Genomic DNA, 24,811 nt, shown 5'->3' on the forward strand with positions numbered 1-24,811 from the left:
GTTCAGCAGAAATGACGTGCTGGCAAAGCTTTCTGCCGTTGAGAGCCGTCACGTGTGGGCCCTGCTTGGCTAGGACTAATCCGAAACTTGTACGTAATTCCTTGAGTGAGGGGAACTGCCATCAGATGGAATGTCCATGAGGCCGGGCGTTTCTCTTGTGACGCTCCGAATAAAGCGAACAATGAGTGGAGAAGTAGTACGAGGAGCAGGACTGAATGAGTTCTGGCCCAGGAGTATCGTAGATATATATCCACCAGAGAAGAGGTGATGTCGATGGGTCTTGATAAGAGAGTCGAGGCCATTGGCCAATCAGCGACAATGCGATATCTCCGGAGATGGTCGAGGAGGAAATTTGTGCCTCAGGCTGTCAAATTTGGTGCCGTCAGAGATGTCTGCCTCAGGTCACGAAATGGAGTTCGCTGGTGGACGCGTGCCCTATCACGTCTGGACGCGTTTCTGAAAGTGCCTCTATCCAATTCGCGTCCCCCAACATCTACCGGTCTTGTCAAATAATTGTGTGAACAGAATTAAAGAGCCGCCCACGTCTCAACACTACGCCATCCCCACCCGAGCCCACCCAATCGAAAGCTGCATACCAAGATGTCGGACTACGAAGACAACGATGAAATGGACATTGATGCGCCATCCAACTCCATTCAATTCTCTTCCGCGAAGGACAAAGGCAAACGCAGCGCCGCCAATCTTCCTGTCGAAGCCGAAGACAATCTTCCATGGGTAGAGAAATACCGACCCAACTCGCTCGCCGACGTCAGCGGTCACCAGGACATCCTCGCAACCATCAACAAGTTCGTCGACACGAATCGATTACCACACTTGCTTCTCTATGGCCCTCCAGGAACAGGCAAGACATCGACGGTGCTGGCGTTGGCGAGGAAGATCTATGGGAATCGGAACATGCGACAGATGGTGCTCGAACTGAACGCCTCAGATGACCGAGGTATCGACGTCGTGCGGGAACAGATCAAGACCTTCAGCTCGACCAAACAGATCTTCGCGGGAAGTTTCGACAAATCGGCCCAGGACGACATGGCGCACTACAAATTGATCATCCTGGACGAAGCCGATGCGATGACGAGCACGGCTCAGATGGCACTGCGAAGAATCATGGAGAAATACACGGCCAACACGCGATTCTGCATCATCGCCAACTACACACACAAACTGAGCCCCGCTCTGCTCTCGCGATGCACACGCTTCCGCTTCTCGCCGTTGAAGAACGCGGACATCCGGAGGTTGGTAGACAAAGTTATCGTGGAGGAGAACGTCAACATCGCCGCCGACGCCACGGAGAGCCTCGTGGCGCTGTCCAAAGGCGACATGCGGCGCGCTCTGAACGTCCTCCAAGCCTGCCACGCCTCCTCCACACCCCTCCACATCCCCGGCCAACCGGTCAAGGAAGGCACCGACGTCGTGCGGGATCTGATCACGCAGGAGACCATCTACGACTGCATCGCGGCGCCCCATCCCGCCGACATCGCCACCATCACCCAGACTCTGCTCACCACGTCGAACGTCGGGTCGTGTCTCAGCACGATCTCGACGTTGAAGAAGACGAAGGGCCTGGCGTTGGCGGACATCCTCACGGCGTTGAGCGAGCAGTTGACGGAGGTGGAGGTCCCGGCTCAAACGAGGATCGCGTGGCTGCAAGGGCTGGCGGATATCGAGTATCGACTCAGCGGTGGAGGGAGCGAGGGACTGCAGACGGGAGGATTGATCGGAGTGGTCCGGTCGGGTGTGAGGTTGATGGATTCCAAGGCGTGAACAGCAAGTGATGTGTGTGGGAAACTATAAACACATCTTGTTCCGGATGGCGACGAAAGGGATGCATAAAAGCACCAGGCGGGGGTTATTTCTTCCTTTTTCAAGCGTGGCGTTCGGGCGTTTCTTTTTCTTTTTCTTTCGCTTTCCTTCTCCCTCGACCAAACCCCTCGAGTGTCACAGTCAAATCCAAACCCCAGAATTGTAGACTCGGAGCGTTGACGGATGATGATGTGTGAGGTCACGGCAGAGCATACCTAGGTATGAAAGGGAGGGTGCGAGGGCGGGCTTTGTTGGACGAGAAATGGCTGCACGAGGATCTCCACAGTTCGCCGGTGGCATGTCGCGGCAACCGAGCGTTTGGCATCCACGAGAGACGTCTTGAAGTACGGGCGAGGAAAAGATGGACGCTCGTCATCACCGGGAAGCGTTGGTCCGCACGTCCATCACGCGACACCTGGGCAGGCCTGGAAGCAAGAGACACTCCCTAGGTACTCCATATCATATCGTGCAAGGTGACTTATCCCCATCGTGGAATATCCAATCATGGCTCTCGACTCGCACCATGGACAACGGGCAGTCAGTCGTCGGTCCTTCTGAACGCATAACAGCTCTGTGTTATCGCAACGAGCGTTTTCCACTACCGATCACGGCGTCCGATGGGGAATAGTCGCACCGGCGTCTTCGCCAGCGGAGCCCGGATGATGCTGGGAATCTCTGGCACCTGGGGATACCTTCGTCGCCGAGTGGGTGGTGACGCCATTGATGCGCCCGAACACACACACATTCTCTCTGTCTCTCTCCGAGGGGTTTGTCCTGCTATCGATGAGAACGGCGGATCAGACAGACAGCCAGACGGGATATTGTCAGGTACTGGAGATTTCCGAGAACGAGATCCGCCCTTGATGAATTCCCGCAGGTGGATTTCGTTGTCACGCGCGGTTCGATTGACATACACGCTGGACGGTACGGTACAGCGCAGTGCAGTACATAGCTTGAAAATGCCTTGTCTTCATGCCTCACCTGAGCGTTCCTCATTCCTCATTCCTCATTCTTCATTCTTCATTCCTCATCAACAGCACCAACAACCTTTTTTTGCGGTCCATCGGGGTCCATCCATCACATGAAATCAGGGTCCCGATCTAAACCTTTTTAGTGCCACGCGTGCGCATTTTTTTGCCCCGCCGCCGCCTCCGACGACCTGTCTTGGACCGGTTTGGTGACGACGAGATCTTGCCGCCACATCGAGCCCATTCTCGTCGAAGTCAAATTTCCATACTATGCCGTAGAAACGGGCAGGCAGATTCTCGATTGCAGCTCTCTTGTTAGCTGCTGATTGACATTGAAAAGTCCCTGCAGTCTGTCAATGGAACGGCAGAGAAAGGAAGGGCTGGTAGGTGAAGGCCCCCAATTCCAGTCTACCTGTGTTGATCCATCGCGGGCGGGCGGCCATTGGAGCCCCGCGATCGGCGGGCCATGAAAAAAGTCCAGAACTTTGTCTCATCACTCACGACATGGCTGAAATTTTTGCCAATGGACTCATCATCGCCTCTGCTCTGTCCACCAATATGACTAGACTAGACTGATCACGACGATACTGTAGCTGCGACGACACTGGCCGCTGATAACGAATGAATGAATGAATGAACGAATGAACCGTACGTGCGGACATGGGTCGATCTCACATTCTGCAGTTGGGTAAGCGTCATTGCCGCACGCCCTGTGGTTGTTGTTGTCATCATCATCATGGTGGTGGTGGTACCGGTGCATGGATGGATGACTACCGATGCCTAGTAGTATTCACTCAGTAGACATAATGGATAGATAGTGGGTGGCCATTCGCACGACTACTAAGTAGGTAGGTATCGATCTGCCTAGCAATTGATAATGCCGAGGACGGATCGTTGTTGCCATTCCTGTGTCTGTTCTTTCCCTTCGTCCACAACTACCTAGGCATCTATCTTTCTTTCCTTTCTTCCTCTTCTCTGTGACTCACCTCATCATCAACAACATCCCGTCCCTTGTCGATTCAGAACACCTGAGCACCACTCGAGACCTGCACCTGCCGTCGACATCCTGTAGGCAGTCACCATCACCGACAGAACCACATCTCCTACATCTCGCGACCTCCAGCACCTCGACACCATGGCCACCAACGGACACGCCGCCGAGAACGGCACCGCCGCCCAGGTCGCTCCCGCCAACGGCGATGCTCCCACCCAGTCCACCTTCGCCGTCAAGGCCGGTCTCGCACAGATGCTCAAGGGCGGCGTCATCATGGACGTGATCAACGCCGAGCAGGCCCGGATCGCCGAGGAGGCCGGCGCCTGTGCCGTCATGGCGCTCGAGCGCGTGCCCGCCGACATCCGCGTCCAGGGCGGCGTCGCCCGCATGAGCGACCCGGACATGATCAAGGAGATCATGGCCGCCGTGACCATCCCCGTCATGGCCAAGGCCCGCATCGGGCACTTCGTCGAGTGCCAGATCCTGCAGAGCATCGGCGTCGACTACATCGACGAGTCCGAGGTCCTCACCCCGGCCGACCCCAAGAACCACGTCGACAAGAACACCTTCGACACCCCCTTCGTCTGCGGCTGCCGCAACCTCGGCGAGGCCCTCCGCCGCATCCACGAGGGCGCCGCCATGATCCGCACCAAGGGCGAGGCCGGCACCGGCGACGTGGTCGAGGCCGTCCGCCACATGCAGACCGTGAACGCGGAGATCGCCAAGGCCAGCTCCGCCTCGGACGCCGACCTGCGCTCGATGGCGCGCGAGCTGGAGTGCGACTACGCCCTGCTCAAGCAGACCGCGCGGCTGGGCCGGCTGCCCGTGGTGAACTTCGCCGCGGGGGGCATCGCCACCCCGGCCGACGCCGCGCTCATGATGCAGATGGGCTGCGACGGCGTCTTCGTCGGCTCCGGCATCTTCAAGTCCGGCAACGCGGCCAAGCGGGCCAAGGCCATCGTCCAGGCCACCACCCACTTCCGCGACCCCAAGGTCCTGGCCGAGGTCAGCACCGGCCTGGGCGAGGCCATGGTCGGCATCAACTGCGACCACATGCAGGAGGAGAACAAGTACTCCAAGCGCGGCTGGTAGACAGAATCGCCAAATGCAAACCCCGTTCAAGAGATGCGAACGAGAGAGAGAGAGAGAGAGAGATTGGATTGGATTTCAACAGCTACTTTTTCCCATTGCGGGGGATGAACGGATCGGATGAACAAGGGAGGGAAATGGACCAGCGAAGCATTGCGGCGGCGTTTGGATAAAAGAGAGGGTCTGGGTCTTCTTGGGATATGCAGGATCGGTTTGAGTCGGTCGATCACACCAAAACAAAAAAAAGGTTCACTACAGAGGTTATTGTGCCTCGCCTGTACAGCGTATTGAGATCGATCTCCCTTCCCCCCTTCCCCGAAGACTACCCACTTGTAGGGAGGGAAATCATTTTACCTTCAGATGTGTGTGTGTGTGTGTGTGTGTGTGTGTGTTTCTCCCCCCGGGAATGAACGGGAATGTAGCGGCGTTCACAGCAGTCGAGATTTCAACCCCCTGCTGTAGAGAGAGAAAGAGAGAGAGAGAGAGAGACGGGAGGAGCGATCGGAGGAAAGAGAATAAGACGCGAGCGAATCGATTTAGCGAGGGCCCGCGAACCAAGAAAAATCAAACCAGCTCCAACATCTCCATCCGTATGACCATGTCCCCAAACCTCGAAAAGCAAAAACGTAGGGGAAGTATCTCGTCACATCATCACATGACATCCGGGCGATCGCCCCCTTTCCACGCCATCTCCCCACGGGTCTCCTCCAAAAAGAAAACCACAGATGTGAAGAAGGATCTCCAACGAAAAGGTCCTCAAACCAACTCCTCCAGAATTCCCTCCAGCTCCTCCCGCCGGAACGGGATGGACAGCCGCTCCGTGCCCAGCCCGTCCCGCCGCGACTCGACCATCTGGTGGTCGTGGAACTCCTTGAGCAGGGTGCGGAAGTTGACCTCGCTCGAGCACACGAACTCCTCGACCGCCTTGTGGTAGAGCGTGCGGTATTCGATCCCGAAGGTCGACGGGGCCGGCCGGGGCGCCGCGGGGCGCCGCGCGGGCTTCTTGGGTTTGGGCCGCGCGGGGCGGCCGCGGCCGCGCCGGGAGGGCGTCGCTTGTTGCTCGGCTGCTGCCTCGTCCGAGTCGGACATGCCGAGGGGATCCTCCGCGTCGGAATCGTCGTCGCCGCCGCCGCCGCCGAGATGGTCGTCGTCCCCCCCGCCGCCGCCGCTGTCCGCCAGCGCCAGTTGCTCCGCGACCAGGATCCGGAAGAGACTCCGGGCGTTCTCGGGGAGGGATTTCAGGACGTACCCGACGCCGTCTTTGCCGCCCAGGCGGCGGCTGCTGCGGCCGAGGAGCAGGTTGACGTACTCGACGACGTCGAGTTCGGCGGCGTAGGGCTCGAAGGTGGTCGCGTCGTGGTGCAGGAAGCGGAGCTGTTTGGACAGCGTGACGTCCCACATCAGGGGGAAGTTCAGCGTGTCGCAGGTCGCGAGGAGCGCTATGGCCGGGTGGGCGGCGAGCCGGGCGAGCTGCAATTGGCTGGTCGTTCCTTTGCGGAGGTTGGCGTGGTCGAGGCTGTGGATTATCAGGTAGAGGTTTGGGGAGGATGGGGGGCGGGCGGAGAGGGCGGAGAGGATGGCGTCGAGCATCGGACCGGGTTGGGCGGGGAGTTTGGTGGTTCTGGGGAGGGCGGCGTTTGCGAGACTGGTGAGGATGTCGCGGACGGTGAAGCCAGGGGTATATGCGTTGGCGACGATGATTTTCGGCGGGTCCTCCTGATGGTCGTGGTGGTAGAGAAATTCTGCGAATTCCATCGCGATCTTGCGCTTCGAACCGTAGCCGTAGAAACACAGATTGAAACCCTCCTCGAGTTCGAAAGTCCACTGGTCGAATGCGCGGCGGTGGAGGCGCTTTAATCGTTCGATGTCCGCTGCGTGGGGATCTCGATACTCGCTCATCTGCGCGAAGTAGTCGTCGTGGTTCAACAAGAGACCTGCAGGTAACATATTCGAGGAAGTCTTATTGGTACCCGTCTTGTTCTGGTAGAAGTATAGCTCATGTGGAGGGAGATCTTCTGGCAATGGACTCGGACTCTTCTCCTTCCGCCGTCCTTTCCGCCGTCCGCGTGCTTTTGTGCTCTTTGCGGCTGTAGGGGAACCGTCATCCGCTGCTTCAGTCACCACGATGTCATCCTCGTCTTCGTCCTCTCCGCCTAGGATCGCGATCGCCAGGGCTTCATCCTGTCCATCATCTGAGCCGTCACTGAGCAATCCACCTTCTGCCTGATCAAAAAGTGTCCGTTGGCTCCTCTTACGAGCCGAGCGATCGTTCTGACTTGCGATTGGAGTAGCCTCTCCCTCAGCTTCACTTTCGTCTTGCTCGTCTTCTTCTTCGTTGTCCTCTGGTCTCGTTGTCGTCGAGAAGAGGACCTTCCTTAAAGAGCTAGGAGTTGCCTGAACGGATCTGCTTCCATGGCTTTTCGACGGAGTAGTCTTCAGAATGGATTTGCGACCTAGAGGAGATTCGGCCTGGGGAATGTCGTCGTCGTCGTCTTCGTCGTCGGTCGCCGGGGTCCTACGAAGCTTTTTGGGGGTCGGACTATCCTCGTCACCCGAGTCCACGGGTCCACGCCGCTTCGACATTGTTTTATCAACTGTATTCTCAAATCATAGACGGCGTAGTCCACACTCTGAATTACTATTCGCATCAATCGCAAGTGAGGAGTGCTACGTCAATGCTAGGTCGACGCGTCGGAGGACGCGCAGCTTAAGAGGTCTTGGCACTCCGCATTGTCAGCGGGACTTTCCAAATAATTGTATGCGACAAGAGCCCGACAACCTCCAGTCTACATCCACGACATTCCCACCTTCGAGAGTCGCCTGTCTGGACTTTCAGGCTCACACTCTTCACGATGTTGTCCGGGGTGATGCTCTTCAACCAGAAGGGCGAATTGCTCATTCTGCGACAGTTCCGTCAAGACATGCGACCCCGCCTGGCCGATGTCTTTCGCATTCAAGTCATTAGCAACCCACAGATCAGGTCGCCTATTCTGACACTCGGGAGCACGACGTTCAGCCACATCAAGAGTGAAAACATCTACATCGTGGGAGTCAGCAAAGGCAACGTCAATAGCGCTCTGGTCTTCGAGTTCCTCTACAAGCTGGTCCAGCTTGGGAAGAGCTATTTCGGCCGATTCGATGAGGAAGCTGTCAAGAGCAACTTTGTCATGGTCTATGAGCTGTTGGACGAGATTCTGGATTTTGGCTACCCGCAAAACACAGAGACGGAGTCCTTGAAGATGTACATCACGACGGAGGGGGTCAAGTCGGAGAGAGCATTGGAGGACACTTCGAAGATCACAATGCAAGCTACAGGAGCGCTGAGTTGGAGACGAGACAATATCAAGTACCGCAAGAATGAAGCGTTTGTGGACGTCATCGAAGATGTCAATTTGCTGGTATCAGCCACGGGGACGGTATTGCGTGCGGACGTCAATGGTGCCATTGAAATGCGAGCATATCTTTCAGGCACTCCGGAATGCAAGTTCGGTCTGAACGATGCACTCATGTTGGGCACTCACGGGTCAACATTGGACGACGGGATTTCTGGCGGAGATGGGAGTCGCAAGGCCGCCGCGGGAAGCGTGACACTCGAAGACGTCTCTCTACATCAGTGCGTGAAACTGAGCTCCTTCACAACCGATCGGACCATCTCGTTTGTCCCGCCGGACGGATCCTTCCAGCTGATGAATTACCGCTGCTCCGAGAACGTCAATCTGCCGTTCAAGGTCCACGCCATCGTCAATGAAATCGGACGCACAAAGGTGGAATACTCGATCGCCATTCGATCGAACTACGGCTCCAAACTCTTCGCCACCAACGTCAGCATCAGAATCCCGACGCCTTTGAACACCGCTTCGACCACCCACCGGACCAGCCAAGGCAAAGCCAAATACGTTCCTAGCGAGAACGTGATTGAGTGGAAGATTGCACGGTTCACCGGCCAGACCGAGTTCGTCCTGTCAGCGGAGGCGGAACTTAGTGCGATGACCACATTCAAGGCTTGGAGTCGACCGCCGCTGAGCATGCAATTCAGCCTTTTGATGTTTACCTGCTCAGGTCTGCTAGTCAGGTATCTGAAGGTTTTCGAGAAGAGCAACTATTCCAGCGTCAAATGGGTGCGGTATATGACCCGCGCTGGAAGCTATGAGATCCGATTCTGAGCTAGAGGATATCCTGCTCGAATTTCAGCTTGTTCTTCATATTCTTCATATGAATTACACTCCATGATGTGCGCCAGCATACCTTTCAGAACAATTTGGTGGGATTCTCCACAGTATCTACAGGGCTATAGACGCAGTATGTCCGACGAGGTTGTGACAGCTCTGTACGTCGATCTCGCCTTGAGCTACTCGCTCGCGTCGGCCGCCAGCATCATATGGCATCTCACGATGCCGGTCCGCCCACATCAAAGCACAGTCAACGATCATCGAAATTACCACGAAGAGCCAGGCTTCCCCAAACGGCATGGTGTTTCATGCCGCGGACCACCCCAAGAAGCATGTTCACCCGCAGCTTCTCGACGTGGATGACAGGAAACTACTGAGGTCTAGCTTGTGAAGAAAACCAATGGCGCATGAAATCGCTCGCACGCGCAACCGGGACGGAAGCGCCAAACCCCCATCTGCCATTGCAACGAGGGAGGAGCGGTGAGCTTGATCGCAACGGACCCCCTCCGATGCGGGAACAATCGAGGCGAGATTCGGGATGGCAATCACGGCCTCAACGAGCACTGGATTGTCTCCCCCTCCCCCCCCCCTGATCAGTCCGGACAAGCCGAAAGGAGCGTTCCAGGGCGAAGCAAGACCAAGCCTGCGGGGAATGGATGACTGCTATGGCGTGGGGACATTGTGGACCGCCTCGGACCTTCCCTCCACCCTTCCATCTACGATGCACTTCTCCATTCGGTCGACGAACGGGTGGAAACGAGGGGGGGCAGAGGGCGCCATGACGGCCGTCGTCCTCGCCCCCAATGAGTCCGCCCGATATCAGGGAGAATGACCGAGAGAGAGAGAGAGAAAAGGAACCATCAGATAAAGCACAGTGGAGACTCTTCCACGATGATTAGGGAGAGAGCGGGAGCGGAGGGGAAGAGATCACGGGAAGGAAGTCCCACGTTGCAATCAAAAAACACTCAGCATCTACCATCAGTGAAGGCAAAAAAGAAAAAGAGGCCGTGGTTCCTTCCCACCCGTCATCATCCCTCCATATCCATCATTATTTCCTCCTTTTCTAGGTTGTTTTCCTTCTTTGTCGCCCTCCCCCCGATAGATCTGCCCTTCCCCCGTGACGTTTCCCAACAGGATTTCCCCCGCGCCGGTCGAGATGCCCGAGGGGGAAACGCTCCCCGTGTGAGATTTCCCATTCTCTATTTCTCCGCTCCGCTCTTCATCCCCGTCCGCCGCGGAAAACCTCGCGGCTCGCCTCCACCCCCCTTGGCCCGGCCTCGCTTCAACCTCGTCCGCTCATGGGGAGGAGAGGAGAGGAGAGGTGGGGCCGAAAACGAGAAATGCGTTCCTCGGGAGGGAAGGGGTTCGAGGGGGGGCGGGGGCTACTTTCTGTCCGTCGGGGAAACAAGTTGAGCGGGCTGGGAAATTCTCGGTGGGAGAGGGGCGGAGGGCAATGGAGAAGAGGACGGAAGAGAAAAAAAAACTCATGGATTTCTTCGAAGGAGGGGGGAGGGAGAGGACCTCCCCCGGGTTCTTCTCTCTCTCGATGGAGAGGGGAGGGGTGTGAATGAAGAGATATTTGTGAAATAGACCACCCGGGAGTGGGAGGAATGCCAGCCCTGCTGCTGCTTTCTCCTCTCTCTCTCTCTCTCTCTCTCTCTCTCTCTCTCTCTCTCTCTCTCTTGGTATCGCGTATCATCCATATCCATATTCATATAGCATATCCAAAAAAAAAAAAAGGATTCCTCTCTCCTGACCCCCACCCTCTCTCTCTCTCCCTCTTCTCCCAAATATCTCCCACTCCCTCTCCGTCCCTCTTTCCTGCGGCTCCGATCAATCAATCAATCGTCCAGATCCGGATTCGCCACGAACAACCTCCCGGCGCCCGTCATCGTCGTTGTCCGGTCGTCCACGCTGCCCCTCCTCCTCAGCTCATCCGCGCTGACCAGCTTCCGGGCGATCTGTTCCTCGGGGGGTGCGAGGCGGCCCTTGTGGTTCTGCGACAGGCCGGAGAGGGTGTCGAAGGTCTCCTCGCTGAAGCTGTTGCCGCTGCCGCCGCTGCTGTCGCCCTTGCCGTGGTCGCCGTGCGGGGCGAAGTAGTCCTCGGTGTCGCGGGGCATGGGCGTCTGTTCTTCGGTGGTGCTCTCGCGGCGGGGCCAGTCGTGGTGGCCGGGGTTGGCGTCGGAGGAGGAGGATTCGAGGGTGGCGGTGCGGCTTTCGATCGGGCTGTGGAGGGTTTGGGGTGGGCTGTCGCCGTGGCTGTAGGTGTGGTGGAGCTGGGAGTTGGAAAAGGTGTTCTTGCGGCCGCTGCCGAGACTGCTTCGGCCGGAGCCGGTCCGGGAGTGGTAGCGGCGGCCGCTGCTGCTTTGGTCGTCGTCGCTGTCGTTCTCGTCGACTTCGGAGGCGCTCAGCCGCATGGGCACGCCGACGGCGCCGGCGAGGTTGGCTCCGGTGTAGGCGCTGGCTTTGGGGGCACCATGGTGCCGGATTTTGCTGCGTACGCCGCCCACCATGCCGGCGCTGCTGGTGCTCACTCGCGACTGGGCATGGTTCCCTCCTGCGACCTCCGCCACCGCCCGCATCTTTGCTTGCCGCTGGGCAGCGAGTATCCGAGGGTCTTCGAGTTGTGCCCGATCACACCAGACGGTGGCCTTTTGTTTCCTCATCAGGGCGACGTATGACGAAGGTGAGGCGGAGGAGGAGTTGCTGCGGGAGGAGGTGGATCGCCGGACATCGCTGACGGTGCTGTAGCCTGACATGGTCGACGTCCGTTGGCTGCTGGGAGCGAGGTTGGGATTGTGGACGTTTGATGAGGAGGTGAAGGATGCTGCGCTCGATGGGTGTCTCTGACCGGCACGATCCGCATACTGCGCAGCTTGTGGGTGCATGTGTGGTGCAAGTTGTTGAGGCATGCCGTAGGCGGCCCGGGGCATGACGCCGGGGTGTGACATGTTCGGTGGGATGACGGTGGAAGAGTTGGTTCGAGAGCGCGAGTGAGTGATATGTTGCTCGGTGGGATATCGGGATTGCAGCGATGGATCGTACGATGGCGGAATGTACGCAGCCGACGCCGGCGTGTAACCCGGCAGAGGCTTTCGATTCAAGAGCATGATGTCCGATGTGTCGCGCGAAGGATTCTGGTGAGGGTTGAGACACTGGGTGCCGGTACGGTCAACGGGCGACCTGGGCGTTGCCGGTCCGCAAGCGAGTAACCACGGGAAAGAGCTTGTAGTCGAGAAAGACTTCGGGCGGTAGGTATATCAGGTGAGGTGCGGAACAGTGTGGTATCGTCGCCGGAGGATGTGAAGAAATGGACCCGCGTGTTCGTGGTGTAGGCTCCTTGGAGTGATGAAGCCGCAGAGAATTGGCTTTGGCGGGACGGGTGAGTGAGTGAGTGAGTGAGCGAGAGGGTGAATTGATGGGGTTGAAGGGGAGAGATATGAGACGGTTTGGTGCCCGCCCGGTGTATGTATGATAGGATGTATAGAAGAACACCAAGGATACGGAAGAATATGGTAGGATCAGATCGGAGTGGTATCGGAGCCAGAGAAGAGAGAGAGAGAGAGTGTGTGTGTGTGTGTATGAGGTGTGTGTGTGTGTGTGTGTGGTGTGCAGTCGGTGGTGGTGGAGGTGGTGGAGGTGGTGGAGGTGGTGGAGGAAGATACTGGGCTGAGGGAGTGATGCAAGTCAAGACTGGTTGATTGGATTTGGTTGGCCGACGGGGCTGTCTGTCTGTCTGGCGGGCGGGCGGGCTGGCTGGTGCTAGCTTTTTCGCTTCAACTTCTGCTTTTTGCGATGTACTCCCCCCCGCCCAATGGTTGAATGATGTTATGTATACAGCGAATGGTTCACTCTTTGGTGATGGTGGTGGTGAAGAGGTATGCTGTTGCGCATCAGCTGATGTGCCGTGATGATGATGATGGTGATGGATGATGATGGTCGTGGTGATATCAGGTCGTGGTGTATGTGGTGGTGTATGTGGTGGTGTATGTGGTGGTGTATGTGGTGGTGTATGTGGTGGTGTATGTGGTGGTGTATGTCCTCGGGGCAGGTAGTGTAGCATATCATATGCAGGTGTGCGTGCGGTAACATCGGATCGGAACAGAAGTGGGGTGAGTGCTGGCTCCTGCTAACCACGACTATCACTACGACCACGACTATCACTAAAACTACGACTATCTATCACTACTGCCACTGCCACTGCCACCACCAAGAGATGATACAACAGCTCTTGACGAACGTCACGTCAGGGCGGTCGGCGGTGATGGCCGGCGATGATAATCAACCCTGGCACAGATGTCACAACGTCCGCTCCATGGGATTGTGAAAGATAACTGTACACGCTAGTTGGACAATACCAAGGTGGTATCGCATGTCTTCTCTGCACTCCTCTTCCTTCCGTTCAGCTTATCTCTTTGTACACAGGTATACTTGTCTAGCATTTCACGTCCCACACTGGACGACCGCGACGTGAAACATGGGCATCCACTGCGCCGTACATACATATATATATATATATACATACACTCAATCTCCATCAAAGAATGTGGGACGGCGATGAGATGCATCCCAGGCCGGGCCCTATTTTTGGTGCCCTAATCCCGGCAAATCCAGCCCTGGCGCAGACCAGTCTTCGGGGCCGGAAGAGAGAGAGAGAGAGAGAGAAAGAAGCATTGTAAGGTTCGCACGGTTCAGTGCAGTTCAGTCCATCATCAGCATCTTCCTCACCAGCAGGTGGGTATCTTCGAAATGGCTCACAGCAGCGCAAACCCCAAGTTTCGCTCCCGAGGCATGATCATCTCTCCGGTCGCTCCCTGGGAATCGCCCCCTCGGATCGTCCTTTGTCATAATGATTATCGTTATTATCGGTCGTTTCCGATGGCTACACGGTAGAGCTGGAAGGATCTCCTCCCGCCTCGTGTATGGTTGTATGTCGTATGAGAGATTTATTCATCGCACTTGCCCCGTGCGCGGCAGATGTCATCGGCGCAGCTCCCTCGTCCATGCACGCCAGTCGCTTCTCGCGATTTAGCTTCGGCTTGGGATAGTGCCGAAAGTATCATCCATGGCACTAAATCGCCGCCCGTAAATCGTGTGTACCTAGGTATCTGGGGATGAGAGGCAGATGGTGGGTCGCATTGCACTGTGATGTGCTCGACATGTGAAGGGCGATAAAGGTCAAGAGGCGACGATGTCGGATTTCACGGAGCGGAGAATCGTGAGCGTCGTCCTCCCTCGTCCGTACGTCTCTCTCACACATATCACCGAGGCCTAGTGTTTATCGATCACGACACGGCGGGAGCCAAAAGAATACGGCGACTCCGGGATCTCACAATACGATGACGGCCTGCAGCTGCACGACCTGGATGGTTTGCGACATCCCCACCTTCACATGATTGCTGCGGCTTGCAGCTGCTAGGCCGTGGAACCAATGACCGTAGAAGAGATCGTGATACTGCACGACGGGTGTGTGCGATACATCTGCATTCACGAGGAACCGGACCTCGCGGAAGAGCCCGGTCTAGAATGGCTCGTGCAAACCCATGCGCGTGTTGCAATCGTAGCACACGGAGCAGAACCACGAGGCTGTAGCTAGGACATGCTGGCCTCGGGGTTGCTCTTTTGTTGTTTCGCAGTAGCTCCTACCGCAGGCTTGTTTCTTCGTCCCGGGGCCCACCCGATCCAACATCTGCAGCAGCCGGAATGGAAAAAGAAATTTTCCACGACCGCATCAGAGCTTCGCCGGCACAGTTCAAAGCTCTGGGATCCTGTAGTCACAAGCGAAATTATCCGGTACCGCAAAAGCAATGTCCGTCCGGGGCGGAGACGCTGTCCCAAGTGTCGAGTGTGGGCGGGAAGAGGGCCTAGGCTCGTCAGTGTCAAACGGACCGATGCCCGCAACCCGAAACCCAAGCCTAACAACGACCTCCAGGCACCCAGGACTGGCACTTCTATGATCATGAGTGAACAATGGAACTATCGACTGTCCTTCGTATGCCGCCCGCCCGCACCATCGCGGATGTCGGTGGGAGGAGATACGCCATGGGTGTTTCCATTGCACTGCTCCAGAGCTTGGGTGTTTTCGTGCCTCCCAGCAGCCTCGATGTGTGCACTGTTCTCTAGCTTATTCATGTCTGCCATCGGGTGAGAGAGGCTCATTTGTCAGGTTTCTCTCACTCTTTATGACCGCCGGCACTTGCTCTCTGGTACTAATCGGGACGGGACGCTCGAGGATCTGTTGCTTGATCATGTGCAAGAAGACGGACCGCGCGCGGATGTTTTGTCCATGTCGGGAGAGATGTCGTGTAGGACAATCTCGATAAAGTGTTTCTCACGGTATGCCAATCCCGTGCAAGTGTCGTGTGCGCCGATCTTCTCCTCGCATACAGTACGTGTGCCTCTTTCCCCAGATTTCTCAGTGGTGGTGGCGATTGGACATTTTGCCGCCGATTGATGGGTGGGTGGGTGGTGGTGCCCGCGGTGCAATCGCCGCCCGACCAGAAGAAATACGTCAGAGAAAGGCACCTGCAACACACTCGACGAGAGACGGCATGGGCATTGGCAGGTCGGCACACGCGGGAATAATAATAAAAGGTCCGAAAGGAACAGCGCGGGAGAAAAGAGACAGGTAGCTCCGACCACCGTCCAATTCCCAGTCGATGAGGGAATGGAGATCTCGTCATCGTCGGACATCCTTTGGCATCACATTCTCCTTTCGAATGTGAAACCCACGGACGACGTAATGCTCTACAAATTGCCCAATCGGATCAACACCGCGTATGTAACAGGAATGTCCTGTAGTAGTGATGATGGAAGAAGGTACCTGCTGGGCTGGCTTGGTTGGATGACCGGCTGGCCTCGTGCTGGTGGGTTGCAGTTCCAACAGCTCGAAATTTACGTCAAGTCCAAGAACGATCGCCGTCGCCGCTGCTGGCTGGCTGGGCAGGGCCAAGCCCAACGACATGCTACGATACAATGGCAAACGATATATAGGAGGAGAAAGATCATCATGAACGGGTAGTGCTGTGAGACTCGACCCTGGGGCAACGATGCGACATCTCGATTCAAACACGGCGCCGTGTGAATATCATCCCACAGCCAATCCTGCCCTGAACGACCTTGTCGTTGTCCATTTCCGGTCATCATCTACCACGCAGATATGTCATCGATGAGCTGATGATGGCGATGAAACGATCCGATCCACATGGCAGGCCACATGTGGAAAAAAGACGGGCGAACCGAAATTCCACAGTTGTTGATCGCGAACCCTCCGAGGGTAAGGGAGACGGGGAGAGGAAATACGAGATGCATTCCCTCGTGTCTTTCCAGAAATAACAATCGTTTCCATCAGGCGATGATGCACGCTGCAAGCCTCATCGCGTCTGTACAGACTGGCCCGGGGTGTTTCTTCGTCGGCGGGCTGGCTGGCCGGGGGCGCGCCGGGCGGGACGGAGGACTGACTGATGACCGACTAAATTCTCCTCCACTTCGCGCGAGCGAGCAGGCGAACGAAGCCCTACCCAGCGCGATATGAGCCTCTGTTCGTCCCACGTTACATCGCGTGGAAAGAGGAACATTAGCCGCCTTTCTCCCTCGATCGCACAGGTAGTGTATTTTTCTATCGAAATTCACATGCGCAGAAGCGATTCTCGAATTGCGATATCATCGCCTCGGTGGGTTTCCCGGCGTCGTTGATACATGTTGTGCTCGCTGCGCCTCCCTTCTTGTCCCGAATGGCTCGCTCGGGGATGGAAAAGTGGCGAGGTGGGCGAATGAGCTTACATCGGACTGCAACGCCGAACAGTGGTATGTCGCAACGAATACATGGTAGTGATACCTCCCTCCAAGGTTGTCATCAAATCGCACTGTGCCTTCGACGTCATTGAATACGTCAGGAGGATCAAGAGATCATCGCGCGACCGTCACACGTCGTGAAGCGGATAGCCATGCCACGATTCCTTGCCGAACGGAATAGACCAACACGATAATGCTTCTAAAATCTCACGGTTTTGAAATCTCACCGCAGAGACTTTGTTTCCACTGCACCGCAAAAGCTTATCAGGCAAGAAATGAGGGCTAGGACGTGCATATCAAGAAAAGGCTAAACTCTGCGAGACTCGCTCGTGTGCTACTATGCGAGAGCTACGGTACTTAGGAGATGTGTGGTCTGTATGCGCAACCTAGATCGACGGCCACTGCACGCGCCGGGGACTTCCACACGGCATGGGCTCAGGTCACGAGAAGCACTGAAAAGTCCTCCGTCGGTAGCGAGGGGAGATGCTCGATGCGACAGAGTGAAACAAGGCCCGGGAGAACTTCCCAGAAGGTGTAACGAACGAAGAGTGCGATGTCTAGCCCTGGACGGACGGCTGGCGCGTGGACTGCGGCCATGCGATTGCTGGTGGCTGGGGTTGAGAGGAAAGCTGATTGTCTCACACTATCGTGATTCTCTCTCTCGCTCTCGCACACACACACCCGGCTTGCTGGCCACGTGTTTGGGATAGTTCGAGCTCGGTTCCCGGTTTTCGTTCGCTGTGATGGGAGAAATGGTAGTTCCTGTTTCGTTTGCGTGCACCGTGTGTGATGGCGTGATATGCCATCTCGGCAGAGCTGCGTGGAGATTCGAGGAGGAGGAGGTTGACGATAGGCCTTGAAGGAGCATCACAGTCAAAGGCTGTAGGACGTGAGATCCGCGAATTTTCGAGACGGCTCAAATGGCAGTGTGACCATGGTAACAGGGCTCATACTTGATGTCGAACTCGAAGTGACGTGGAATGGGATCTTGAAGCTTGTCTGTTGTGTGATGTTCCCAGTTGTTGGTGTCTTTGAGGTTGGACATCTCCGTCTACCTAGGTGGGCTTGATACAAAGTTATCACATCGAGCTTAGTTTTATTGTCCAGGCACGTAGGATTTGACTTCCAGCTATGTAACCGTGAGCACCAATGTCCCAACATACGAAGTATTTACATTGAAAGGAATCTGCGATATTTCGTCATTGTCCACCTGGGCATGCAATGACAACCCAAACCCTAAGAACCACCGCCGGACTAACCCCAGCATCGACCCTATGGATTCCTCGTGGAACCTGTGAAGAGACGATTCTACAGATATCTATTGAGCATGACGTGCTATGAGCTCAGTCTTCCCTTGGGATCGTTCGCATGGACACGTTTCAGAGACAAGGTCCCCGATAATAACGAATCACGTATGAAACGAGACTACAGCATCGAGAAGCTGTGTGGAATAATCTGCGCCGACGTCGCAATATCTTCAAATTACGAGAGCATTGTCAGCTGCACCTTATTGCGCGCTAATGAATATTGAGCTGCCAATATTTATTTACCATATCAAACAAGCCAAGGCACCTAGATGGATGATCATCTCGTGGGTGTAAACCAACCAGAAGTCAGATTAGTAGAGCGGCTCCTCAGCGCCATGGTACTTCTCCGCAATGGTGCTCGAACAGAATGCTGGAAGGACCACCTGGCCAAATACACAAGCAGCAGAAGACCGGCCGGATCGGCACTATTGCGTGAGAACGACACAAATTCTACCTAGAAGTCTTGCTGATGACGACGAAGGATGAGGAGAACCACTGTTGATAGGTGCTCAAATGTGGAACGGATCTGTTGACAGACGCCCCCTATCTGCAGCGCTCAACAGGAACCTCCAAGGTCCTCAATCATCAGCTTTCCGGATGATGACTTCGAAACCTCACCAGCAAGAGTTCGACATATGGGAACCCTGGTGTAATAAATCTCGACTTCACAGACAAAACTTTTTCGTCTTGGTATCTTGTTCACTAGGAAACTGTTGCTCGGAGCATAAAACGCGGCATCCATGCTTGCGACCTGGAGCGTCCTCAATACCTTCAACGCGGCATGGCAAGCCTGGGAAATTGGGCGGTTGTGCAGAACTTCCACCCTCACCTGGGTCGCGCCCATGTCAAACCAGTATTTCGCCCAGTTCCCTCTGGATTCTGCTCTTGCTCTCGACAATTCCTTACGCCTGACGCGTGATTGTTGCTATGGTGTGCCCAGCATGACGGGTGAAAGCGTTATGCGTCAACGATGAACTACCTGCTCAACCGTGACGTGCTGACTGCGCAGCAATCCCTCCCACGCAGGAGGACAGTCCGAAGAACGGTGAGTGGACATGCGATTGAACGTGCTTGAAATGACATACACGTAAGAAGTGACGAGAGCGTTTGTATATCATCTTCGCCGACGCGTGATTGTAATTATGACCGCTCAACTTCCTCATCTTCCTCATCTCCCATGCTGATTTTCCTTTGACACTTACGTTGTTTAATCTCTCACCTACAGTCGCTCTTTAATACTCTTGTTCGCACTTCTCATTAATCATTTTAATTATCCGTTGCTCATCAACGTCCACTGTCGCTACGAAGAACAGCTCAAAAGCAAACACACTCGCTTGCCAAACAAACAACAACATTCATTCAAACAAACAACACTCGACAACGGGATCGTTAGGAATCGACTTGATCGACAGTGAAACATCCTGCCAAGAGATCTTGAGATCGTCAAAACATCATATTCGTTTAGCGATCGGAGCATCACTCAATCAAGGAGGTCGTCAGACGCCTGGAGAGGAGCATAGCTCGGCAGCGCCACCATCTTCTCGTTGCTCGGAAGATGCGCTAGGCCTCAGATCGTCCAAGATCTCGACTGAAACACAGCCATAGCTGTTACAACACTCCAAACCCTCTCGGACGCTACAATGTCCCGCATCATCCATTCGTTCGATGGACTGGCGTGGTGGCAACACCACATCCTGTCACGACGACAGGATGGACCAAGCGAAGCAACTTCGACATCGCCTGACGCCAACACGGCTACTCAAGACAACACTCGCATGCACCTCTACATTGCTCTCGGAGCTGCGATAGGAATCCTGATTCTTATTGGAGTCTTCTGTGCTATAGTTTTGATCAAGCGCCGCAGGCGACTAGATATCCAGGAACTGGAAACCGGCCATGTCGATTCCGAAGAAGATGTACGCTTCGGACAGGGCGTCATGGCTGGAAAACCAATCATATTTCTCGTCCCTCCACATGGCCAGATACCATTACCGGCGATGAATCAGCGTAATCTTCTCGATGATCCTGAGAAGGAGATGAACATCTTGTCCTCTAACCCTGCTCCGCGTAGACCAGCAAAAAAGACCGCAAACATTCTAAAGCGCATCTCAGAGCGCTACAGCACAGCGGGGGACGTCGGCGAAGCAGAATCCAATCCCACAGCATCGCTAGATGCTGACCCCGAAAACACGGGTCAACTCAGGTTTCCCCCTTTCGAAGAAGAGGTCAGGTTTGCTCATAACGCGACCAATCGCGCCAGACCAATGACCACGCCAAGAGCGAGGCACGTTCGAGGTGTATCAAGCAGGACTTTCTTCAATTTCATGCCAGAAGGTGCAGTGTTCAACTCCATCCCACGCGCATTCCGAAACTCACAAGTTGAAGGTGATCGACCTCCGAGTTTGCCTCCGTTGGGACAGGTCTCCCCCTTTCATGTTCCACAGTTGCGTCGTGGCCTGACAATGAAACGTTCGGGGTCCCTCCGCACTCGTCTCTCCTTCAACAGCGGTGGAAATGTGAACGCTCCCATCCTCCGACCAAATAGAAGGAGCTTCTTCGGCTCTGCAGACTTTTATCGCATCTCCAAGCACGATCGGACCATCTCGATGAGATCTGATCTTTCCACTCAGCGATCAACGCCGAGCACGATCAAAGCTAGACCACGATCAAAAGAGAGCAGGTCTGCGGCTGTCAAATCTCGAGCTTCTACCCGTCCGACTGTCTCTCGGTCAAATAGTGACGTCGGAACCTTCCGAACTGGCTCTGCCGCAAGCTCAGAACTTCCCGAGAGCTCATGGAATCGATTTTCCGTACACCGGATCGAGACGGCGAACCAGATCAGTATCAAGCGTTTGTCAGGAACCGGTCCTCTTATCGGCGCAGTTAAAAGCGTTCAGAGAATCACAGGTCCGATCAAGAGGCTCCAGCCAAAGGTCATCGTGACCGCAAATGGCTCACCGGTCGACCGCAAGAGATCCAGCGTGATCAAGAGGTTGAGCCTCGTTCGTGCACAAATGGAAGGCAGCCCAAATACAGCTACGCCTCCACGCCGGCGAACCCCCTCAACGCAGCTCCTGTATCGAAGCGTCGACCACAGTGTCTCGCCTATTACTCCCCCTAGGAAGGCATATCAACACAGGACCAGCCAAGGCAATCCACAACAGGCGCAAAAGTCTACCACTGCTATCGCCGGTAGCGGAAACGATCAGGGTGCCGCCATGAAGGCCGCTCAGATCAGCAACATCAGCATTGGAATTGCTACTACTACCAGACAGCCAGTGGCATACCCGGCTCCGGTAGCTTTCACCCAAGATGGTGCTGAAGATCCCTTCTTCCTCGACCGCACCATCTACTCACCGAGGTCTGGTGCCAGTCCCCGTAGCGGCGGACGCCGCAAGCGTTCCTCTGGAAAGCAAAGCCCAGTCAGCCCACAAAGCACCGACTCGACGCCCATGCGATACGCGTGCTCTCGTGTCATGCACGGAATTAAAGAAGAGGTTGAGAGTGATAATGAGGGTGAAGTCAGCCCTGCTGTCACGGTCACTCAGATCCATAGCTCGCCCCTCCCGCGAGCCACACCTACGTCAGGTGCTTGGTTGGCTGCCTCACCTACACTACCCACGGCTGCAGCTCGTGCTACATACAACTCTCCAGCAGTGGACCACCGGTCCATGTCTGCCAGGGCAGCATCGGTCACCTCGCGACAGTCAATGCGCTCTTCCGTCAGCCGATTGAGCATCCCTGAATTCCCATCAACTCCGAGCAGATTTCACGCCGGACCGGGCTCAGTGGTCTCCGAACCTGACCCGCTCCCAGCGCATGCCTACTCGGATCCGTCTACACTTTCCAGTGCCCGCGACAACGGCTCCTCCGTGGCGTCGTCTTCTCCTCCAGTGCCGACTACATCCAACTCCACTTCTACTCTTCCATCAAGTCCTCTCGATCTGCCCTCAAGCCCACCGATCATCGCGCGCAGTCTCCCGGTCCTACCGATCCAGAGCCCCAAAGCAGCATACCGCCTGTCCAAGCTCTCCAAAGACGACGAGGAATTGATCCCCCTCACCGCAACCTCCCAACCCGGTCCCCTCCTCCCCCGCACCGCAATGGAGAAGCCCAAGAAATCACGCTCCTCTCCCCGCAAAGCCGTCGCCACCGAAGACTCCAGTAAGCCGCGCCGCACCCGGCCCACCAAAGGTGAAGCCGAAATCGACGCCATGCGCCGCCGCATCACCCACGCCCTCGACGGCTACGGGTCCACCACCGCCTCTCCCAGCACGGTCCCCGCCGCGCAGGATGAAGGTCGCGCGCACGACAGCGGCCACGAGGAGCTCGACGGCGGAGAGCACCACCGCGAAGATTTCGACGCGTACGACGAGGCCGACGATGATGATTCGATCTGGGAAGCCCCCAAGTTGCCCGAGCTGGACTTTGATCCGGCGCCGCTGTTCACGAACAGTCCCGCGGCGAGCCAGTTGCATGCGCGGAGGATGCACAGGACGCCGAGACGGTAGGGGGATGCATCTATTTGATGTGACTGTCGACTGGATTGGTAGGCATGGAAAGGGAAAGGCGTTCGGATGGGAAGAAAGCGCAATGTTTCATGACTGTTTTTGATTTTCACTCTGGTGCTTTTTTCGTATCCGGTGGAAAGCTCCCCGATTTCTTTTTCTTTGTCACTGGACGGATTTCATGGGGTTGGATTGGGTGTCTAGGTGTTGTTAGTCCCAAAATTTAGGATTCTTCCACGAGTATGATTCAGAAATCTCTCTCATTCGATCAAATGTCGTTTTCTTGTGACCGATATGCCACATTTAGGAGCGAGAATCAGGTTCGGACACGATGCTGTCAACGGACTGGGATTCGTGACTGCTTTATGAAACCGCTCAACGTGAAAACCAACCCTAAGACTGGTTGCACTCGCGTCACCGACGATCGCAGCCGGATGACCTTTCACATCAGGAGGTAGATGACGACACCGAATCTACTCCTGCCTCCATTGATCTCATCGCAATAATGACCGCCGTCGACATCTCTACCGGAGAAAAAGAACCCGAAATGATCATGAAGTCCTCTGCCATTTACTCTCCCCATCACCACTTCCTGCGCCCGCCGCGCCACCCTCGCCGTCCAGGCCCGCCTCATCCCTCCTCCTCACCGATCCCGCACCACCGACGTTCCCGCCGACATCGCCATCAGCATCGTCATACGTGCCGGCCTCGTCGTCACCTCCGATCACCGTCGCACCCGTCGGCATCCGGAAGTTCCCATCCTCGTCCATGAAATCTGCCATGTTCTCCGATGTGATCCACCCGGTTGCACCGGGCGCGGTTTCGTCAAAGAAAGCATTTCCGCTACCGGTGCCGCCCATTTCGTCGTCATCGTCTTCGTCGCCCGGCAGGCGAGGGTCCGGGTTGAGTTCTTGGCAGTTGGAAATGGCATGGAAGAGGGATGCTGAAGGCGGGATGGGATGGGCGCTCGCGCCGTTTGCAGTCGAGGTGTTGCTGCCGTTGGTCTGCTCGGCTTCGCTGGTGGTCCCGTTTGTGGCGCGGTCGTCGTTTTCGGGGAATTCTACCGAGGTGGGCAGGATGCGGAGTTGCAGGACTTCGATGTCTTCGTCGGCGACATCAGCAGGGGAGAGTGTTAGTTCGAGGAGGACTTCTGCTCCGTCTTGTGCAGTGATTGTGATGGAAGGGTAAGAGACGGTTATGCCGATGGACTGTTTTGATGCGTAGAAGACGATGTATCTTGGGACTTGGTCAGTTCACTGCGCTTATAGACTTTTGTCCTAGATCATGGTGGTGGAAATTAAGAGTATTGAATGCGTATGAGATTTTGGAGAGGTTTACTTATTCGTCGCCCATACATCAACGTCGGGAATATGCACATTGCCACCCTCATCGGCTGACGTCGCATTCGCTCCGGCCAACTGCTTCAATTCTGCGTTTTGCTCAAATTCCGTTGTTGGTATTTTCACTGTGGTTGCTCGTGCAAGTTGATGTAGAACTCCTTTGCCGTCAAAGGTCAGAGGAGTTTGTGCATTGTATTCTGAAAGCGGAGTGAAGTCATCCAAGGCCGGCGGTGATGATGTTATTCGTAAAGCCATGGTGAAGCCGTGATTGTCAGTACAAAAGGAAGTTGTAGTCTATGAAACTGCTTCCTGTTGTTGCCAATCGCATCAAGCTTGCGTTCATTCGCGACTCCTCCTCATTGACAGCCCCACGCTTATCGATAATTGGTCGACCACCAACTGTGTGCCTGAGGCACAGAACGCTGGGACTGCGCGTCAACCACGAGAGAACTTCGACTGTTCGACTTGCTCCCTTCCTCGCTGCTGGTCCACTGCTGTCCGTCGCTCAAGCGAATTGTTGCTGACTTCCCACAGTCCGCTGAAAAGAATGCTGCGATTCTTTGCGCACTCGACGCGAATCGTTGCGAAATGACGATTGGCAAACGAAGACAGAACGGCGTTCATCTGGATGCCCATGTGCTACTTCGGACTCTCTGAAAACGCACACTATTGAGATGCTCGAATGTGTCCGCATAACCTCCGAATTCGTCTTTCGATGGTTTCTCGAGTCGGTTGTATTTGTTGTGCTTGAAGCGCGCGTGATATTTCCAATGCAGAACGAAGAAATTCCTTCGATGACTCGGGAGTCGTATGATGAACAC

The 24,811-nt window shown here is 55.6% G+C and overlaps 10 protein-coding genes across 10 annotated transcripts; 7 read left to right on the forward strand and 3 right to left on the reverse strand.

The window, feature by feature from the left end:
• Positions 1 to 600: 600 nt before the first annotated feature.
• K489DRAFT_409860 (P-loop containing nucleoside triphosphate hydrolase protein) lies at positions 601 to 1,782 on the forward strand (the record flags this gene model as incomplete). Its single annotated transcript, XM_033607635.1, has 1 exon — positions 601 to 1,782. One exon carries the CDS (start codon positions 601 to 603, stop codon positions 1,780 to 1,782), a length of 1,182 nt encoding a protein of 393 aa, XP_033459767.1.
• Positions 1,783 to 2,317: 535 nt separating this feature from the next.
• K489DRAFT_215452 (uncharacterized protein) lies at positions 2,318 to 3,128 on the forward strand. The gene has a single exon (XM_033599688.1). It carries the CDS (start codon positions 2,439 to 2,441, stop codon positions 2,904 to 2,906), a length of 468 nt encoding a protein of 155 aa, XP_033459768.1. The 5' UTR covers positions 2,318 to 2,438; the 3' UTR covers positions 2,907 to 3,128.
• A 500-nt stretch (positions 3,129 to 3,628) lies between these two features.
• On the forward strand, positions 3,629 to 4,875 carry K489DRAFT_394456 (vitamin B6 biosynthesis protein; the record flags this gene model as incomplete). Its single annotated transcript, XM_033606805.1, has 2 exons — positions 3,629 to 3,969; positions 4,003 to 4,875. Exons 1-2 carry the CDS (start codon positions 3,925 to 3,927, stop codon positions 4,873 to 4,875), a joined length of 918 nt encoding a protein of 305 aa, XP_033459769.1. The 5' UTR covers positions 3,629 to 3,924.
• A 753-nt stretch (positions 4,876 to 5,628) lies between these two features.
• Positions 5,629 to 7,455, reverse strand: K489DRAFT_409862 (ORC2-domain-containing protein; the record flags this gene model as incomplete). Its single annotated transcript, XM_033607636.1, has 1 exon — positions 5,629 to 7,455. The coding sequence occupies one exon, from the start codon at positions 7,453 to 7,455 to the stop codon at positions 5,629 to 5,631; it is 1,827 nt and encodes a 608-aa protein (XP_033459770.1).
• A 269-nt stretch (positions 7,456 to 7,724) lies between these two features.
• Positions 7,725 to 9,035, forward strand: K489DRAFT_319582 (clathrin adaptor, mu subunit; the record flags this gene model as incomplete). The annotated part of the gene is made up of 1 exon (XM_033601400.1): positions 7,725 to 9,035. The coding sequence occupies one exon, from the start codon at positions 7,725 to 7,727 to the stop codon at positions 9,033 to 9,035; it is 1,311 nt and encodes a 436-aa protein (XP_033459771.1).
• A 570-nt stretch (positions 9,036 to 9,605) lies between these two features.
• Positions 9,606 to 10,668, forward strand: K489DRAFT_215429 (uncharacterized protein). Its single transcript, XM_033599686.1, has one exon. The coding sequence runs from the start codon at positions 9,870 to 9,872 to the stop codon at positions 10,452 to 10,454; it is 585 nt and encodes a 194-aa protein (XP_033459772.1). The 5' UTR covers positions 9,606 to 9,869; the 3' UTR covers positions 10,455 to 10,668.
• On the reverse strand, positions 10,669 to 12,330 carry K489DRAFT_215430 (uncharacterized protein). The gene has a single exon (XM_033599687.1). The coding sequence runs from the start codon at positions 12,149 to 12,151 to the stop codon at positions 10,883 to 10,885; it is 1,269 nt and encodes a 422-aa protein (XP_033459773.1). The 5' UTR covers positions 12,152 to 12,330; the 3' UTR covers positions 10,669 to 10,882.
• Positions 12,331 to 14,473: 2,143 nt separating this feature from the next.
• Positions 14,474 to 15,455, forward strand: K489DRAFT_380111 (uncharacterized protein). Its single transcript, XM_033604813.1, has one exon. The coding sequence runs from the start codon at positions 14,641 to 14,643 to the stop codon at positions 15,187 to 15,189; it is 549 nt and encodes a 182-aa protein (XP_033459774.1). The 5' UTR covers positions 14,474 to 14,640; the 3' UTR covers positions 15,190 to 15,455.
• A 3,876-nt stretch (positions 15,456 to 19,331) lies between these two features.
• On the forward strand, positions 19,332 to 22,773 carry K489DRAFT_215594 (uncharacterized protein). The gene is made up of 2 exons (XM_033599690.1): positions 19,332 to 20,476; positions 20,528 to 22,773. The coding sequence occupies exons 1-2, from the start codon at positions 19,783 to 19,785 to the stop codon at positions 22,651 to 22,653; spliced, it is 2,820 nt and encodes a 939-aa protein (XP_033459775.1). The 5' UTR covers positions 19,332 to 19,782; the 3' UTR covers positions 22,654 to 22,773.
• A 381-nt stretch (positions 22,774 to 23,154) lies between these two features.
• On the reverse strand, positions 23,155 to 24,576 carry K489DRAFT_215566 (uncharacterized protein). The gene is made up of 2 exons (XM_033599689.1): positions 23,989 to 24,576; positions 23,155 to 23,886 (listed from the first exon to the last, which is right to left on the reverse strand). Exons 1-2 carry the CDS (start codon positions 24,243 to 24,245, stop codon positions 23,202 to 23,204), a joined length of 942 nt encoding a protein of 313 aa, XP_033459776.1. The 5' UTR covers positions 24,246 to 24,576; the 3' UTR covers positions 23,155 to 23,201.
• Between the last annotated feature and the right edge of the window lie 235 nt (positions 24,577 to 24,811).

The sequence above is a fragment of the Dissoconium aciculare genome (genome assembly GCF_010015565.1).
Source record: "Dissoconium aciculare CBS 342.82 unplaced genomic scaffold K489scaffold_6, whole genome shotgun sequence".
In the NCBI taxonomy this organism is placed as follows: domain Eukaryota; kingdom Fungi; phylum Ascomycota; class Dothideomycetes; order Mycosphaerellales; family Dissoconiaceae; genus Dissoconium; species Dissoconium aciculare.

What these genes read in the sequence shown, in the direction of transcription:
- K489DRAFT_215430 (XM_033599687.1), bottom strand. Translation starts at nt 12,151, where the DNA reads ATGCTCTTGAATCGAAAGCCTCTGCCGGGTTACACGCCGGCGTCGGCT.
- K489DRAFT_215452 (XM_033599688.1), top strand. Translation starts at nt 2,439, where the DNA reads ATGGGGAATAGTCGCACCGGCGTCTTCGCCAGCGGAGCCCGGATGATG.
- K489DRAFT_215429 (XM_033599686.1), top strand. Translation starts at nt 9,870, where the DNA reads ATGACCGAGAGAGAGAGAGAGAAAAGGAACCATCAGATAAAGCACAGT.
- K489DRAFT_215594 (XM_033599690.1), top strand. Translation starts at nt 19,783, where the DNA reads ATGTCCCGCATCATCCATTCGTTCGATGGACTGGCGTGGTGGCAACAC. An exon ending in CTTCAATTTCATGCCAGAAG is followed by an intron (nt 20,477 to 20,527) that starts GTGCAGTGTTCA and finishes CACAAGTTGAAG; the next exon opens with GTGATCGACCTCCGAGTTTG.
- K489DRAFT_215566 (XM_033599689.1), bottom strand. Translation starts at nt 24,245, where the DNA reads ATGGCTTTACGAATAACATCATCACCGCCGGCCTTGGATGACTTCACT. An exon ending in GATGTATGGGCGACGAATAA is followed by an intron (nt 23,887 to 23,988) that starts GTAAACCTCTCC and finishes CCAAGTCCCAAG; the next exon opens with ATACATCGTCTTCTACGCAT.
- K489DRAFT_380111 (XM_033604813.1), top strand. Translation starts at nt 14,641, where the DNA reads ATGCTGGCCTCGGGGTTGCTCTTTTGTTGTTTCGCAGTAGCTCCTACC.